Source organism: Sus scrofa, chromosome 6 (assembly GCF_000003025.6).
Source record: "Sus scrofa isolate TJ Tabasco breed Duroc chromosome 6, Sscrofa11.1, whole genome shotgun sequence".
Taxonomy (NCBI): Eukaryota; Metazoa; Chordata; class Mammalia; order Artiodactyla; family Suidae; genus Sus; species Sus scrofa.
Genome location: NC_010448.4, coordinates 145,370,249 through 145,386,216, shown reverse-complemented (window position 1 = coordinate 145,386,216; position 15,968 = coordinate 145,370,249). Strand labels below are relative to the sequence as shown.

The window sequence follows — 15,968 nt, the reverse complement described above, 5'->3', positions numbered from 1 at the left end:
TTATGACATACTGAACTTTTTCTTAATTTTTTTCAGTATTTCTAGGCTATGCAGTTCATCTGTGAGTTTTTTTGAAATTACTGCAAATCTCCACAAAATTTCCAATATATTTACTGAAAAAAATCCACCTATCAGTGTCCCTGCACAGTTCAAAACCATGACGTTCAAGGGTCAACTGCATTTGAAGCACCCTTTTTTCCTAGTAATTCTCAAAAGTTTCACAGACTTTTTAAAAAAGCATTTAGTATATGCTCACTGTGTGCCAAGGCCTGGGGCAAAAGCTTTATATGTGCTACCTCATTTAATCCCCCATACCCTTTGTGTGCTACATATGATTATTTTTCTGATTTTTGTAGACCAGACAACTGAAGCTAAACTAGGTTAGATGATGCATTGGGGGCCATGCAGCAATGAGAGGGAGCAGTAGGAGTGGAACCCGGGGTGGCCTGAATGCCTTCTTTCTAATTTAGTCTTTTCTGCCGAGGTGGAAGGGCACACCTGAGAGCTACTATCCAGGTCTTGTCATTGTGGAAGGGAATAACCTTCCAATCTTTCTCTCTCCACCTGTTAAACATTCAGAATAATTTTGATGAGGTGCAACATAAAAAGTAACACGTATCCATTCAAGAAATTCTGGATAAAAACTAGACAGATTTTAGGGACACATTGCTAACTAAGCCTGGAGTTACTGGCCACATGCCATGGGCAAGAGGCTCACATCTTTCACTCTAAGCAGAGGTACGTGAGGTATCAAAGGGAGGGTGGAAACCCTGAGATCAGGGATAGGTTGTGATGTCCAGTAATATACAATACGCTAAGCACTGTCCTCTTTCTTCACGTGCATTGTATCTTCCATCCCCAGCTCAACTTTGTGCAGTGATTATTATAATTGTTCCCATTTTACAGAGCTTACGTTACGTCCCCAAAGTCAACTGGCTAAGACATGAGGGAGCCAGGATTCTAACACGTGTCTGAGACTCAATCTGTCCTCCTTGCCTGTGGGGTAAAGTAGTCCTCTCGAGATGAAAAGAGGCCACAAGGACAAAGGTCTCATTGCAGAGCAATTTCAGGAATGTGAAAATGAGGGCCGTGTGGGCATAAACACAGTTCAAGCTCACACAAAAGCTAAATAGAGCTAGACTGACAGAAGGCCTAGTGCCTTGCCATCTCCTGGGACTGTCACTATCTCATGGACCCACGGATCTTGGTTGGTTGGTTGGTTGGTTAATTCTTTTTCTTTTCATACAAAAGTTTTATTGAGTACAATTCACATACTGTATGATTCACCTTATTTAAAGCATACAATTCAATGATTTTGGTCATTCGAAGAGTTGTGCAATCATCACCACAATATGAGAACATTTTCTTCATGCCAGAAAGAAACCTCGACTCCATGAGCAATTACATTCCATCTCCCCTCAACTCTCCCAGCCCTAGGCATCCTCTGGATTTGCCTACTCTGGATATTTTACATAAAAGGAATCATACAATTCATGGTCTTTCGTGACTGGCTTCTTTCATTCGGCATAACTTTTTCAGGGGTGATCCATAGTGTAGTATGTATCAGTACTTGATTCCTTTCTATGGCTCAACAATGTTCCTTTGTATGGATATATCACGTTGAATTGTCCATTCATTAGCTGCTGGACATCTGGGTGGCTTCCCTTTTCTGGCTCTTATGAGTAACATTCAACTAACATTCCTGTACAAGATGTTATGTAGACATCAGTTCTCATTTCTCTTGAGCATATAATTAGGAATAGAATTTCTGGGTCATATGGTAACTCAGTTTAAACTTTTGAGGAATCATCATACTATTTTTAATAGAAGTGTAACTGATTTACAATATTATATTAGTTTCAATTGTACAACATAGTGCTTCAATATTTTTACAGGTTATACTCCATTTAAAGTTATTGCAAAATAATGGCTATATTTCCCTATGGTATAATATATTTTTGACTATTTATCTTATACATAGTAGTTTGTATCTCTTGATCCTATATGCCTATCTTGCCTCTCACGCCTCTCCTCTCCCCTCTAGTAACCACTAGTTTGTTCTCTACATCTGTGAGTTTGGTTTTGTAATGCACATTTGTTCGTTTTATTTATTTTTTTATTTATTTATTTGTCTTTTTTAAGGCTGCCTATGGAGGTTCCCAGGCTAGGGGTCTAATCAGAGCTACAGCTGCCGGCTTACGCCAGAGCCACAGCAATGCCAGATCCAAGCCGCGTCTGTGACCTACACCACAGCTCACAGCAATGCCAGATCCTTAACCCACTGAGCAAGGCCAGGGATCGAACCCGCAACCTCAGCATTCCTAGTCAGATTCGTTTCTGCCGTGCCACGACGGGAGCTCCTGTTTTATTTTTTAAATTCCACATATAACTAACAGAGTATTTGCCTTTCTCTGACTTATCTCACTAATCACAATACCCTCTGGGTCCACTGTTACAAATGGCATAATTTCATTCTTTTTTATGTCTGAGTAATATTCCATTGTGTGTGTGAGAGAGCTCCTGAAGGCACAACTTGGAAAAGAAAGTTAACATCTGTTCCTCTTACAATTAATTAAAAACATGCCCATGAATTGAGAAAAGTTAGAGAAGTCCATTTTTCTAACTAACGATTAAAAAGACCTTTCCTCCCAGGAAAAGGTGACTTATAATGAATTTTGTGGTTTAGGTGGTATCAGATTTTGAAAGGCTCTTCAAGATCCTGTGTTTTTAGGGTATTTTCCACTCAGGCAGTTAGGTAGAGATCAGCATTTACAAGGTTTCACTGCCAACTCATGTGGTTCTGTTTTCCAGTAAAATCACACAGACAGAGAGGCTTTTCACCTCAGCCCACCCACTTGTTTTCACAGTGGCAGAAGGGTGGTGCTCTCTCCATGGCAGCAGAGGGGCCAATAGGGTCTCTCTCTGGTGTTAGGATGAACTTGTAAAGGAGAGGAGTCATGTCTGTGTTGCTTCAAGAGCCTTCTTTCTCCCCTCTACCTTTGTGATAACCCCACAAGCAGAGTGCATGGCTCCTCACATACCCTCCTCAACCCCTTTGTATTTTGCTAGGTACCAACGGGTGGTGATGGGAAAAAATGAACCTCTGCCAATAAACATCTGCTTACTCTTGTCCCATTACCCTCAATAGCTTCATGTAAACCTGCTCTTTCTTTATCCTAGAAGCTCTCGAAATAGCTTCTTCTCAGTAAGTACTTGTTGAATAAAAACGAGTGCATGATAGCCTTCCATTCTCTTCCACTCGAGTCAATTTAACAAATATTTACCACTTCATGTCATCTAGGGACTATGTTAAATGCTAGAAAAAAATTTAAAACAGACGTCTCTGTGCATGACAGACGCATAAAGAGTTTAGAATAACACCAGTGGTAGAATTTTCAGGTACTATCAAAGACCTTGTTGTTTAATGAGGTATCATTTTAGACCCCTAAAATCAATTGCCTACTCTGCCAGGTTCATAAGGCCTGCTTGTTTGTGCCACGTCGCTCTCTCCATATGCATATTCAAAATAACCAGAAAGAGTTCTTAGCTATGATTCCAAATTTTTTAAGGCTATGATACTATGTTTCAGGAATTCTTTTAGGACTCAATAATCAGTGCCAATGTTAAAATCCATCTCCTCGCTGATTCTGCACCTGGGCTTGGAGAGCTAACTGTGGCTGGGGACAAACACAAACTTACAACTTGATATTATTTTATATGCATGACCACTCACCTCACCTGGGCCCAGAGAGCCACCTAGTAGTCCTACTACACTTCATGGCCAAGTCACTTCCCCGCCAGCCAGGTAATTATTTCATTACCCTTTCTCTCATGTTGGGTCTCCAACTTCTCCCCCTCCTCACTCTCAATTGATGACCTGCTTCCTATTTCACCGAGAAAATAGGAGTAATGAGAAATACCACAACTTCCCTCATCTGCTGACACACCGACATCTGTACCCACATACTTGGTCTTCCGTTCTACTGCTATGGATGAACCACCACTGCCCTGAGGCCAGCTCTCCACTGTGTACTGTATATATCTTACCCCTCTGCCTCCTGGAAGACATCACTCCAACAACGGTCCTCTCTTTCTTCTGTATCATCCATCACCTTTTCTGTCTTTACTGGATCCCCTCCTCAGCTTTCAAAGATGCTGTACATCTGCCCCCTTGAAAATACAATCTTCCCTTGGTCCCCTTCTTCCACCACCCTATTTCTCTGCTCTTTCTTATGGCAAACTCTTCCAAAGAATTGCTTGTACTTTGTGCCTCTACTTCTTCTCTTTCCATCCTCTCTTTAATCAAGTTTTTGCCTTCCACTTTCAGGTCTTATCAGGGTCGCTAAAGACAGCTCCCTTGCCAGTTCCAAGGTTGATTCTCCGTCCCTATCTTCCTTACCAGGAGGATTTACTACTGGAAGCATTTAACTTAGCTTTTTATTTTCTTCTTTTGGCTCTCAAGATAGCACTCCCTCATGGTTCTTCTCCCATCTCTCTGGATGCTTTTTCTGTCTCTTTTGCCAACTCCCCTTAACTCCAGCCAAGTTATAATGACCCAGGCTCTATCCGAGGACCTCTTATTATCTTCATCTACACTCATTACCTAAAAGATCTCATCCAAACCTATGGTGTAAAACTCCCTACTTTGTATCTCCAGTTCAGATATCTCTCCTGAACTGAAGCCACCATTTATCTTAGCATCTTTATCATCTTACTCAATATTTCCTCTTAGATGGCCAAAAAGTATTTTCGAGCTAACATTTTCAAAACCGTTTATACCCAGTTTCCCCTCCCCGGATTTGTATTCCTTATCTCAGTAAGTGGTAACTCCATCCTTTGTAGTATTCAGGTTAAAGGCATTGGAATCCCCCTGGATTTCTCTCTATCACACCCCCCATTCAACTGATCAGCAAAACCTATTAGCCCTGTCTTTAAAAAGCTGATCTAGGAGTTCCCGTCGTGGCCCAGTGGTTAACGAATCCGACTAGGAACCATGAGGTTGCGGGTTCGATCCCTGCCCTTGCTCAGTGGGTTAACGATCCGGCGTTGCCGTGAGCTGTGGTGTAGGTTGCAGACGCGGCTCGGATCCCGCGTTGCTGTGGCTCTGGCGTAGGCCGGTGGCTACAGCTCCGATTCAACCCCTAGCCTGGGAACCTCCATATGCCGTGGGAGCGGCCCAAGAAATAGCAACAATAACAACAACAACAACAACAACAACAAAAGACAAAAGACAAAAAAAAAAAAAAAAAAAAAAAAAGCTGATCTAATCTCACTCCTGGGTCCCAGCCATACCATCTCTCACCTGGGTTAGTAAACTGCTGCTCCAGCCTCCACCTGTGCCCTCTAGTATTCACAAGTTACCAGAGTAATGCTTTTCAAGATGCACATCAGATCATGTCGCTCCTCTGCTCGAAATATCCCATTTCATTCAGAGATCCAAACCAGAGTCTTTCAAGGGCCCTCTGTAGTCTTACAATGTCTTCTAAATCTCACCCTCCTCCAGAACTCTCTGATCGCGTCTCATCCCTTTCCATTTCCCTCAGTCCACCAAGCCTCGATGGCCTCCTTACTGCTCTTGAACAGGACAGGCAAGGTCCTGCCTCAGGGCCTTTGCATATCACCTAGAATGCTCTTCCTCCAGAGAACCACAAGACTTGATGCTTTATGGCTCTGGTGTTACCTTCTCAGATTCTCAGACAGGTCTTCACCATTTCTGAAAGAAAGAAAAGGAAAGAAAGAAAGAGAGAAAGAAAGAAAGAAAGAAAGAAAGAAAGAAAGAAAGAAAGAAAGAGAGAGAGAGAGAGAAAGAAAGAAAGAAAGAAAGAAAGAAAGAAAGAAAGAAAGAAAGAAAGAAAGAAAGAGAAAGAAAGAGAAAGAAAGAGAAAGAAAAAGAAAGAAAGAAAAAGAAAGAAAAAGAAAGAAAGAAATCCCCCTACACCTACTCTTCGCACCTCCTAACCCCCTTTCTTTCTCTTCTGAATATTTATCACAAGACATATTATATATTTACTGTTTCCACCAGAATGTGTATTCCACAAAGGATAGGACTTGACCTGTTTTGTGCACTGTTGTAGCCTCTGTATCTAAAGCAGTGCTTGGAAAGAGTGGGTGTTAAAAAAATATCTGTTGAATGAATGACTAAATTAAAAAGATACTATTCACCAGTATCACCATAAATCAGAAGTGTTTACTGAAAATCTGTTAACTGTAACTAGGGCTAGGTGCAAGGGAAACTTCAGAAAAATAGAAATCATGCTGACTCCCTTCAACAAAGAATCTGTTATGTTTTACTTAGCCCAGGAAAAAAAGAAACAGAAACAAGAAATTTTAAAACTTTAGAAGATACAGTTGTATACAAAAGTGGTCCTATGTAGTAGTAGTGATTATGATTGGATTCTTCGTCTAAAATAATACTTTGTGGTCTAGGTGCTAATATGAGGGTAGATTTTAAAAGACGGATTAAACTACCTACTAACTATGGTTAAAGTTGGTTTGAGAATACATTTCCATTTTGACTTGTGGTCTCAATATGTGTGATAAAAGAATTAGCCACAAACCAATTAAGAACATGTATGTGGTTTTCTCTAACTGGAAAATATTCAAAGATGCCCTACTTACTACTTACACATAGTTGCCATTCTTTTATCTTCACATTTGAATTCTTAAGTAGCATGAAGTTAGCATAACTTAATACAAAGCCCCCCGCCCCCCCACTGAACCCCTCTACAACGCTCCTTCCCAGAGGGAGCTCATTTAATTCAAGTGATATCCAGAGCTGACTTTCCCAATAGGCATTCTAGGCGCAGAAGCCAGGGCCTGCCCTACTTTCAGGAGTCTACAAAAATATTTACTTTCATTTAAAAATCACAAGAAAAAAATGAACCATTAAGTCAAAGAAAATGTTTTAATATGTAATGTTTTAATATTAATATATTTAATTAATAGAAAATGTTTTAATATTAATATATTTCCTTTTATATCAACAGTTATAAAACATAATCTGTACGAATGTATGTTTGTAAACATATATATACATAAACACATCTACACACATATAATTTTTTTTGTCTTCTGTCCTTTTTAGGGCCACACCCATGGCAGATGGAGGTTCTCAGGCTAAAGGGTCTAATCAAAACTATAGCCGCCGGCCTGTGCCACAGCCACAGAAATGTCAGATCCAAGCCACATCTGCGACCTACACCACAGCTCATGGCAACACCAGATCCTTAACCCACTGAGCAAGGCCAGGGATCAAACCCACATCCTCATGCATACTAGTCAGGTTCATTAACCACGGAGCCAGAATGGGAACTTTAAATTTTTTTATCTTAATAGAAGAGGGGTGAATCAAGGCAAAAGTTCCTAGTACCCATGGACACCATACCATGGCCCTGGGTGGTCTCGACTTTGGTTTTAAAGAATTCTAGGAGTTCCCTGGTGGCCTAGTGGTTAAAGGCTCCAGTATTGTCACTGCTGTAGTGTAAGTTGATCCCTGGCCCGGGGAACTTCTGTATATCAAGGATATGGTTAAAAAAAAAAATTCTAAAAACGAAAACGACTTTGATTCATTTTTAAGCAAAAGGCTGCATTCTGAAAGCAGGCTCAAAAGGTAGCACCAAAAAAAAAAAAAAATGATGAATAAGTAATTCAAACTGAACCTAACTGAAGATCATAATGTTTTCTTTTTTAAGTTTAGAGACAGAAGAAGAGCAAGAATATCTCACTTCAAGTTATATTAACATCTCCACTGATTCACTGCAAGGCAGCAAGAAGTATTTGGTTTGGGTCCAAGCTACAAATGTGCTGGGCATGGAAAAGTCAAAACAACTGCAAGTTCACCTGGACGATATAGGTAAAGAATAAGAAATCTGGGAGTTCCTATTGTGGCTCAGCAGTAACAAACCCACCTAGTATCCATGAGGACGTGGGTTCGATCCCTGGCCTCGCTCAATGGGTTGAGGATCTGGTGTGGCCACGAGCTGCAGTTTAGGTCGCAGACATGGCTCAGATCTGACGTTGCTGTGGCTGTGGTGTAGGCTGGCAGCTGCAGCTCCGATTCGACCCCTAGCCTGGGAATTTTCATATACCGCACCTGCAGCCCTAAAAAGACAAAAAAAAAAAAAAAAAGAATTAAAAAATCCTATAATGGCTTTATAAATAAATAACTAATTTGTGCTGACCTAATCAAATGAAGTCGAGATCTGAAAGGAATTCCCTAAAGTTCCTGAAGATCATGATAAAGAAAATAAGAACTATCCAGAGTCTACTGCCTGAGACAACGCAAAGATAAATAAGGCTGCTGTTGCGTTGTATGGTCCTCCAGTCTTATTTCCACATGGGGGGTATGTCTTTTCACAAATATTTATTGGGAACTTCTTATGTTCAAGCATTGTCCTAAGGGTTAGGGAGAATAAGACAGACAAGGAATGTACTTGCCATCCTAGATGTCTTTCGATCTCCCGGGTAAGAGGGAAAGAAACAAAGATTATAATACAGGGTGATGAGTCATATATTGTGAGAAGCACAGTGAACTAAAGCATTCTGCTATATACAGTGTTTTGGAATTAATTTTTTTTGTTTAAAGAGTTTTACAAAAAATGTAGAAAACTGTGGAGAATTATGTAAATATCTCCATGTTCACCAGCGAGATTCGACAAGAGTTAACCTTCTTTTCCTCAGGTATTCTAGAACTTGCCTATAAACAACTACAGTATAGGTTAAATATCTCTATTAATTTAATCCACAATATTGTTTGTAATTAATTTCTTTAATTAGTCCCTTATGATGGTTTTCATTTTTTCACCGTTATAAACTATACTGCCATGGACAACATGTTGGCTAAACTTTTGCATGACAGTTGTTTTTTTCCTTAAGATAAATTCCTAAAAGTAATTACCTTGAGCCTTTTACAGCTACATCCTAGTCCTAAAGCTAAAGTTCAGCCACGGAGCACCAAGTGTGAATTATCTTCTATTTGGAAATTCTAGTGCCAGTTATTCCTGGTTTTATTATTAAAGATGATTTCAGTAAGCTCACATTGGCTGGCACACTTTCTTCAGTGCTGACTGTTTTTAGATACATTATCTTATTTAACCCTCACAACCTCCCTATTTTGTAGAAGAGATTATAATTTTTTTTTGTCTTTTTTTTTTTTTTTTTTTTTTTTTTTGCTATTTCTTGGGCCGCTCCCGCGGCATATGGAGGTTCCCAGGCTAGGGGTCTAATTGGAGCTGTAGCCACCGGCCTACACCAGAGCCACAGCAACTCGGGATCCAAGCCGAGTCTGCAACCTACACCACAGCTCACGGCAACGCCGGATCGTTAACCCACTGAGCAAGGGCAGGGACGGAACCCGCAACCTCATGGTTCCTAGTAGGATTCGTTAACCACTGCGCCACGACGGGAACTCTTATAATTTATTTATTTTTTATTGTTATTTCCCCCAATACACTTTTCTTTTTTCCACTGTACAGCATGGGGACCCAGTTACACATACATGTATACATACATTTTCCCCCCATTGTTGTGTTGTGATGTAAGTATGTAGACATAGTTCTCAGTGCTACACAGCAGGATCTCATTGTTAATCCAGTCCAAAAGCAATAGTTTGCATCCATCAACTGCAAGCTGCCAATCCCTTCCACTCCCTCCCCCTCGCCCCAGGCAACCACAAGTCTATTCTCCAAGTCCATGATTTTCTTTTCTGTGGAAAGGTTCATTTGCGCTGTATATTAGATACCAGATATGAGTGATATCATACGGTATTTGTCTTTTTCTTTCTGACTTACTTCGCTCAGTATGAGAGTCTTTAGTTCCATGCATGTTGCTGCAAATGGCATTATTTTGTTCTTTTCTATGGCTGAGTAGTATTCCATTGTGTATATATACCACATCTTCCTAATCCAATCATCTGTGGTGGACAGATGATTGGATTAGGAAGATGTAGAGAGATTATAATTTATACATAAGGAAACCAAGGCTAGGTGGCATTAAGAAAGTTGAGACCGAAAAGTTGGGAACTTTCTAGTTCCAGTATCCTCAACTCCTTTGCTCAGTCTTTATTTAAAAGCACATTTCAGGAATTCCTGTAGTGGCTCAGTGGTTAACGAACCCAACTAGGATCCATGAGGACTTGGGTTCGATCCCTGGCCTTGCTCAGTAGGTGTTGCCATGAGTTGTGATGCAGGTCAAAGACGCAGCTCAGATCTGGCATTGCCGTGTGGCCGTGGTATAGGCTGGCAGCTGTAGCTCCAATTCGACTCCTAGCCTGGGAACTTCCATATGCTGTGGGTGTGGCCCTAAAAAGACACAAGACAAAAATAAAAATAAAAAATAAATCAATAAAAGCACATTGCAATGTGTCTGACAACTTCCCTGCTAATTATTGACCTAGAAGATGTGACACCTTCTCTTGGGGTACAACATGGGTGTCCTTTGGAGATTAGTGGGATCTTCTATTGGACCTAATATCTCAACTTCTCAACTAAATTTAACTATCTCAACTAATAGGATTTGTCTAAAAAAATCTGTCTTTATGCTACGGATATTGGATTTGGAAACAAACACTGCTGACTGTGGTGATAAACAGTAACTCCATTATATTGAATATTCTTGGGGCCACAGTTAGCTGGACCATGATCTACACATTTTTGTAAGTTTTCATTTTGAGGCAGGATATAGGCAATAACCTGCGCTTTTCTTAAAAACAGCTTCCCCTCAATGGACAATTTATATTTAAAAGCTATCTGGGAGTTCCCATCATGGCTCAGTGGTTAACGAATCCGACTAGGAACCATGAGGCTGTGGGTTCGATCCCTGCCCTTGCTCAGTGGGTTAAGGATCCAGCGTTGCCATGAGCTGTGGTGTAGGTTGCAGACTCGGCTTGGATCCCGAGTTGCTGTGGCTCTGGTGTAGGCCAGTGGCTACAGCTCCGATTACACCCCTAGCCTGGGAACCTCCATATGCCGCGGGAGCAGCCCAAGAAATGGCAAAAAAACAAAAATAAATAAATAAATAAATAAATAAATAAATAATAAAACAAAAGCTATCTATCCAGTATCATTTTGGCAGTATCACTTTTAGGAACTAGATTATTATCAGTAGTATTGATGCTGTTATTATCATTGCTACTTTATTGTGATGCTAGTATCATTGCATCCCTTTATTGAATACCTACAGACACTTAACATGCCAATCAAGTTTAATTCTGGAAACAATCATATATAGTATGACTGTGCCCGTCTTAGAGATGACGAGAGAGAGAACATAATTTGCTCAAAGCACATAGCTGATAAGAACAGCCAGATTTTATCCCAGACCTGCTGCCTTGCTGTAGATAACCAGCCCCCCACATCCCATAAAGGGAAAAGTTCGTCTGGCTACCACCTCCAAATCTGCTTTTCCCACTGCATCAGGGGGCCTCTTGTTTGGACTTACTCTTCCTCCTCCTCCTCCTCCTCCTCCTTTCTTAATAGCCCAAAATGGACTGTTAGAAACGCAGGTTGAAAAGCACAGGTCAACCGTAAAGAAGGGTCCTCCCAGCAAAGTCCCCAGATCATCAATGGATGAGCTATATTCATCTGCGACATTTTTAAGAATGAGGCACTGTTAATTAGATAAATGAACTGCTGAATGAAACTAAAGACAGAGGACTCTCCTGGGAGCTATTCCCACATAACAGCTACGGGACTAGGCTTTAATTAAGTAAGGGAGGTATGCTGAAAGGCAAGGCTGAGTTAATAGGGCAGTAACACTGTGCCAACATGACATGGGAGAGGAATGATTAAACTTCTTTTATAGAGAAATGAATTTCAATTCAGAAAATGTGGTGCGTTCTAGCTGCCGTTTTTCTCCCCACTGAATAATTATAAGTTAATACATATTGTTAGAAAAACATCAAACAACTATAATATGGTTCTTTATTTCAATATACGTGGAAACTAAAGATATGGCATCTATGATGGAATTGACGGGTTTTGCTTTTGTTTGTTTGTTTCTTTTTTGTCTTTTTGTCTTCAGGGCCACACCTGTGGCATATGGAGTTTCCCAGGCTAGGCCTACACCACAGCCACAGCAATGCTGGATCCGAGCCGCGTCTGCAACCTACACCACAGCTCATGGCAACACTGGATCCTTAACCCATTGAGCAAGGCCAGGGATCGAACCCCCGTCCTCATGGACGCTAGTCGGGTTCATGAACCACTGAGCCATGATGGGAACTCCCGACAGTATTTTTTTTTTTTTTTAATGTAAGATCTGATAGGAATGTTTGAAACCTAAGCAATGAGAGGAAAGTTCAACATTTTGAGCCCTGTGTAACAAATTAATATTTGAGTACATATTATATTGTATAATGTATGCTTATTTGAAAAATATAAGCTCATTCAAACCTAAAGGCTTAGATCTTTATTCCATTGATTTGCTCTGTGCTAAGACTCTATCTTAAATCTGACTTACAGTTCTATCTGATTTCTCATATGATTAAACAGACTTTTGCTTCCTCCCCAGAATATACCTTTCTGCAAAAGGGTCTCAGAGTTCTTGTGCTGCTATACCTGTGGCAGGCCAAATTCAGAGGTGGGAGAAAAGAGGGGGGTGGGTAACCTATTGCCTGGAGGGTACTCAAATGGTCCCAACTGGTCTCAGAGCCTGAGCGATTCATTCCCCTGACTCTAGAAATCTCTGAATTCTAATTATTACTACAAGAAACTTCAACTAGCAAAAGGAAAACAGCTATAGAGTTTAGATGCTAAAACTTCAATATGGTAAGCTCTTTCATCAGACTAATTCTACTGCTACTACTTATGTTGTATGCTAGATTTTGCCTAAGGATTTTATTTTAGGACAGTGCTACTAGAAGGCAAATCTTCAATTTTTTTAGCCTGTGCACATAATTTTAAATTATTAAATAGCCATTAATAATAAAGCAATATTTTTCCTAAAGAATACTTTTTTTTTTTTTGCTATTTCTTGGGCCACTCCCACGGCATATGGAGGTTCCCAGGCTAGGGGTCCAATCGGAGCTGTAGCCACCGGCCTATGCCAGAGCCACAGCAACGCGGGATCCAAGCCGCGTCTGCAACCTACACCACAGCTCACGGCAACGCCGGATTGTTAACCCACTGAGCAAGGGCAGGGACCGAACCCGCAACCTCATAGTTCCTAGTCGGATTCGTTAACCACTGCGCCACAACGGGAACTCCCTTTTTTTTTTGTTTTGTTTTGTTTTTGTAAAGAATACTTTTTAAACTTAGAATAAACAAAAAGGAAACTAATTCATAGAGAATACTAAGCTGTAATAATGGTCCTTAAAAACATGGATATAGGTTCTTGAGTTGTTAAATGATACATGTAACAAAGTCCTAGGTTTTCATTGTCCTCTCATGCATAGAGGAGACATGGGAAGTGCCAATGCTTTTATTCTATTTGGATGGAACAAACTTACAAGAATTTATACTGTTTTTGAAACACAGGGATTCCAGTTACACCATTATTTCTCGTACAACAAAACTAGTAAGAAAATCAATCAGAACTGTAGTTCCCTTTTGAAAATTGTAATCACAGAACGCAGCAATAATTTGTAAAGTCTTAGAGTTTTGTGAGACTCTGTTCAAGTCATACTTTCAAGTGCAGATTTATTTTAATAGAGAACAAGTTAGCAAGAGATATAAATATTCATGCAACTCTCCCTATGACACGAGACTAAAAATTTTGTTGTGAAAGGTCTCCAACATCTTATCAAATAAGATTCTCTGAACTAAATTAAAGATGCAGAACATCGTATCTCTCTCTAAATAGATGCAGGAAAGAAGAGGTATCTTTTTTACACTTTTTTTTTTTTTTTTTGTCTTTTTGCCATCTCTTGGGCCACTCCTACGGCATATGGAGGTTCCTGGGCTAGGGGTGGAATTGGAGCTGCAGCTGCTAGCCTACGCCAGAGCCACAGCAACGCGGGATCCAAGCCATGTCTGCGACCTACACCACAGCTCACGGCAACGCCAGAACCTTGACCCACTGAGCAAGGGCAGGGATCAAACCCGCAACCTCATGGTTCCTAGTCGGATTCGTTAACCACTGCGCCACGACGGGAACTCCACACTCTTTTTGTTAATAAGGCCAGGCTTTAGAATTTCATTAGTTAGGATCATAAGGGAGTGGGAGGTGGGGAAAGACGAGACTGCTGGAGTTCCATTGAAAAGAAATGGAGAACAAGTGGAAAAGAATTTTACTTGACAACAGCAGTTTTCTCCTACATAACAGATTAGAGAACAAGAAAAATTTCATTAATTGTTGATTAAATCATGAGATTGTTTTTTAGTACCTTGAGTTTTAACATACCTAAATACTGATTAAAAATACTGATCTCGGAGTTCTCGTCGTGGCTCAGTGGTTAACGAATCTGACTAGGAACCATGAGGTTGCGGGTTCGATCCCTGGCCTTGCTCAGTGGGTTAAGGATCCGGTGTTGCCGTGAGCTGTGGTGTAGGTTGCAGACGAGGCTCAGATCCCGCATTGCTGTGGCTGTAGCGTAGACCGGCGGCTACATCTCTGATCAGACCCCTAGCCTGGGAACCTCCATATGCCGCAGGTGTGGCCTAGAAAAGGCAAAAAGACAAAAACAAAAAACAAATAAACAAACAAAAAACTGATCTCTCCTTAGGCAAGTTTTAAGCTGCTGGATTTTTGTTTTTGTTTTCTAGTGATACCTTCGGCATCAATTATTTCCAGGGCTGAGGATATAAATACTACAGTGCCCAGGACCGTAATCCACTGGTCTAGTCAAACATCAATTGAAAGGGTTTCCTGTGAAATGAGATACAAGGCTACAACAAACCAAACCTGGAAGGTAAGCTAACTTTCCCTATTCTGTAGCATGTAAGTGAGTGAAAGAAAAGCCAACCAACAGTCAGTGACCCCAGTGGATGTCTAATGATCTCTTTTACATGGTATCTGACTATTTGTGCGATATTCAAACCACTCTAGTTTTAATAACGATTACCATATGCTTCCAAATAGAGATGGTTCCTGAAACGGTCTCTTGCCTTTTATAAACTGCTGAACAGACAAATGGCCAGCTAAGAGGGATCCATCTATTTAGCTCCTTGCAATTCAGTGTCTCTTGGCGTGAGAGTTCCATCAGTGATCATGAATATAAATTATAAGTACTCCAACTACAGGTGTGATAAATTCATTGAGTAATAAAAAAATAAAATTAAAAAAAATATATATAAGTACTCTATGCTGAAATTTATCAGGCATCCAGGGAAATAATAACTGTTTGAAAAGAGCTTCAGATTTATGGGTGTCTCCTTTTAAACAAAAAAAAAAAAATGTGCAGTTCAAAATGTAAGATTTGTTACACGTGTGGCCTCAGTCTTAGATAAGCAAAAGGTAAAAAAGTGAATGTCTAGGCAAACTAACTGTCTTTAAATACCAATGTATTAGCAGGTATCTCAGGAGAGGCATAGGTATAAGGTTCATTAATAAAAATCACATCACATGACAGCACCTGTGAACATTATAATAAAAACTCACTAATTTGAAGTATAGGAGAACAACACTAGTCTGAAGAAAAAGTTCTCATTTTGGTGTGTTCGAAAAGAAATGCCATTTTTATTATTTTTAATACAATAAACTGTCATTTAGTCAAAATAATTAAGGAATGGAATTTCTGGCTTTCCTTGAGTAAGAGTTAGGTATCATGTGTGAACTTATCAGTTTTCAGGGAGTTAAGGAAAATGATGTACATTTATTCTCTGGTGATTTGCATGATTCCAAAGTCTTCATCACTCTGAACATCAGTTTTGTTGTAGAACCATATGATTAAGGAGTGTCAAAAAAATGAGGCTAAAACTATATAGACTGCATGACATACTCTAAAGACTGCTCTTTAAAAATAAATCCCTGATACCAACTTATTTTCCCTTGTTCATCTAAATGAGAAATACGATCTTTTATTTGCTTAGATT

General features: G+C 40.1%; 2 protein-coding genes across 5 annotated transcripts in view; one reads left to right on the top strand and one right to left on the bottom strand.

Annotated features, from left to right (window-relative positions):
- Positions 1–15,968, bottom strand: part of C6H1orf141 (chromosome 6 C1orf141 homolog) — a 186,979-nt gene that overhangs the window by 120,779 nt on the left and 50,232 nt on the right. The gene's annotated exons all lie outside the window — the stretch shown is intronic.
- The window catches only part of IL23R (interleukin 23 receptor), a 64,145-nt gene that overhangs the window by 15,693 nt on the left and 32,484 nt on the right, over positions 1–15,968 (top strand). For both annotated transcript variants that reach the window (NM_001137621.1, XM_021093601.1), the window contains 2 exon segments: positions 7,692–7,852; positions 14,700–14,845. In NM_001137621.1, the coding sequence (NP_001131093.1) occupies positions 7,692–7,852; positions 14,700–14,845 (307 nt within the window).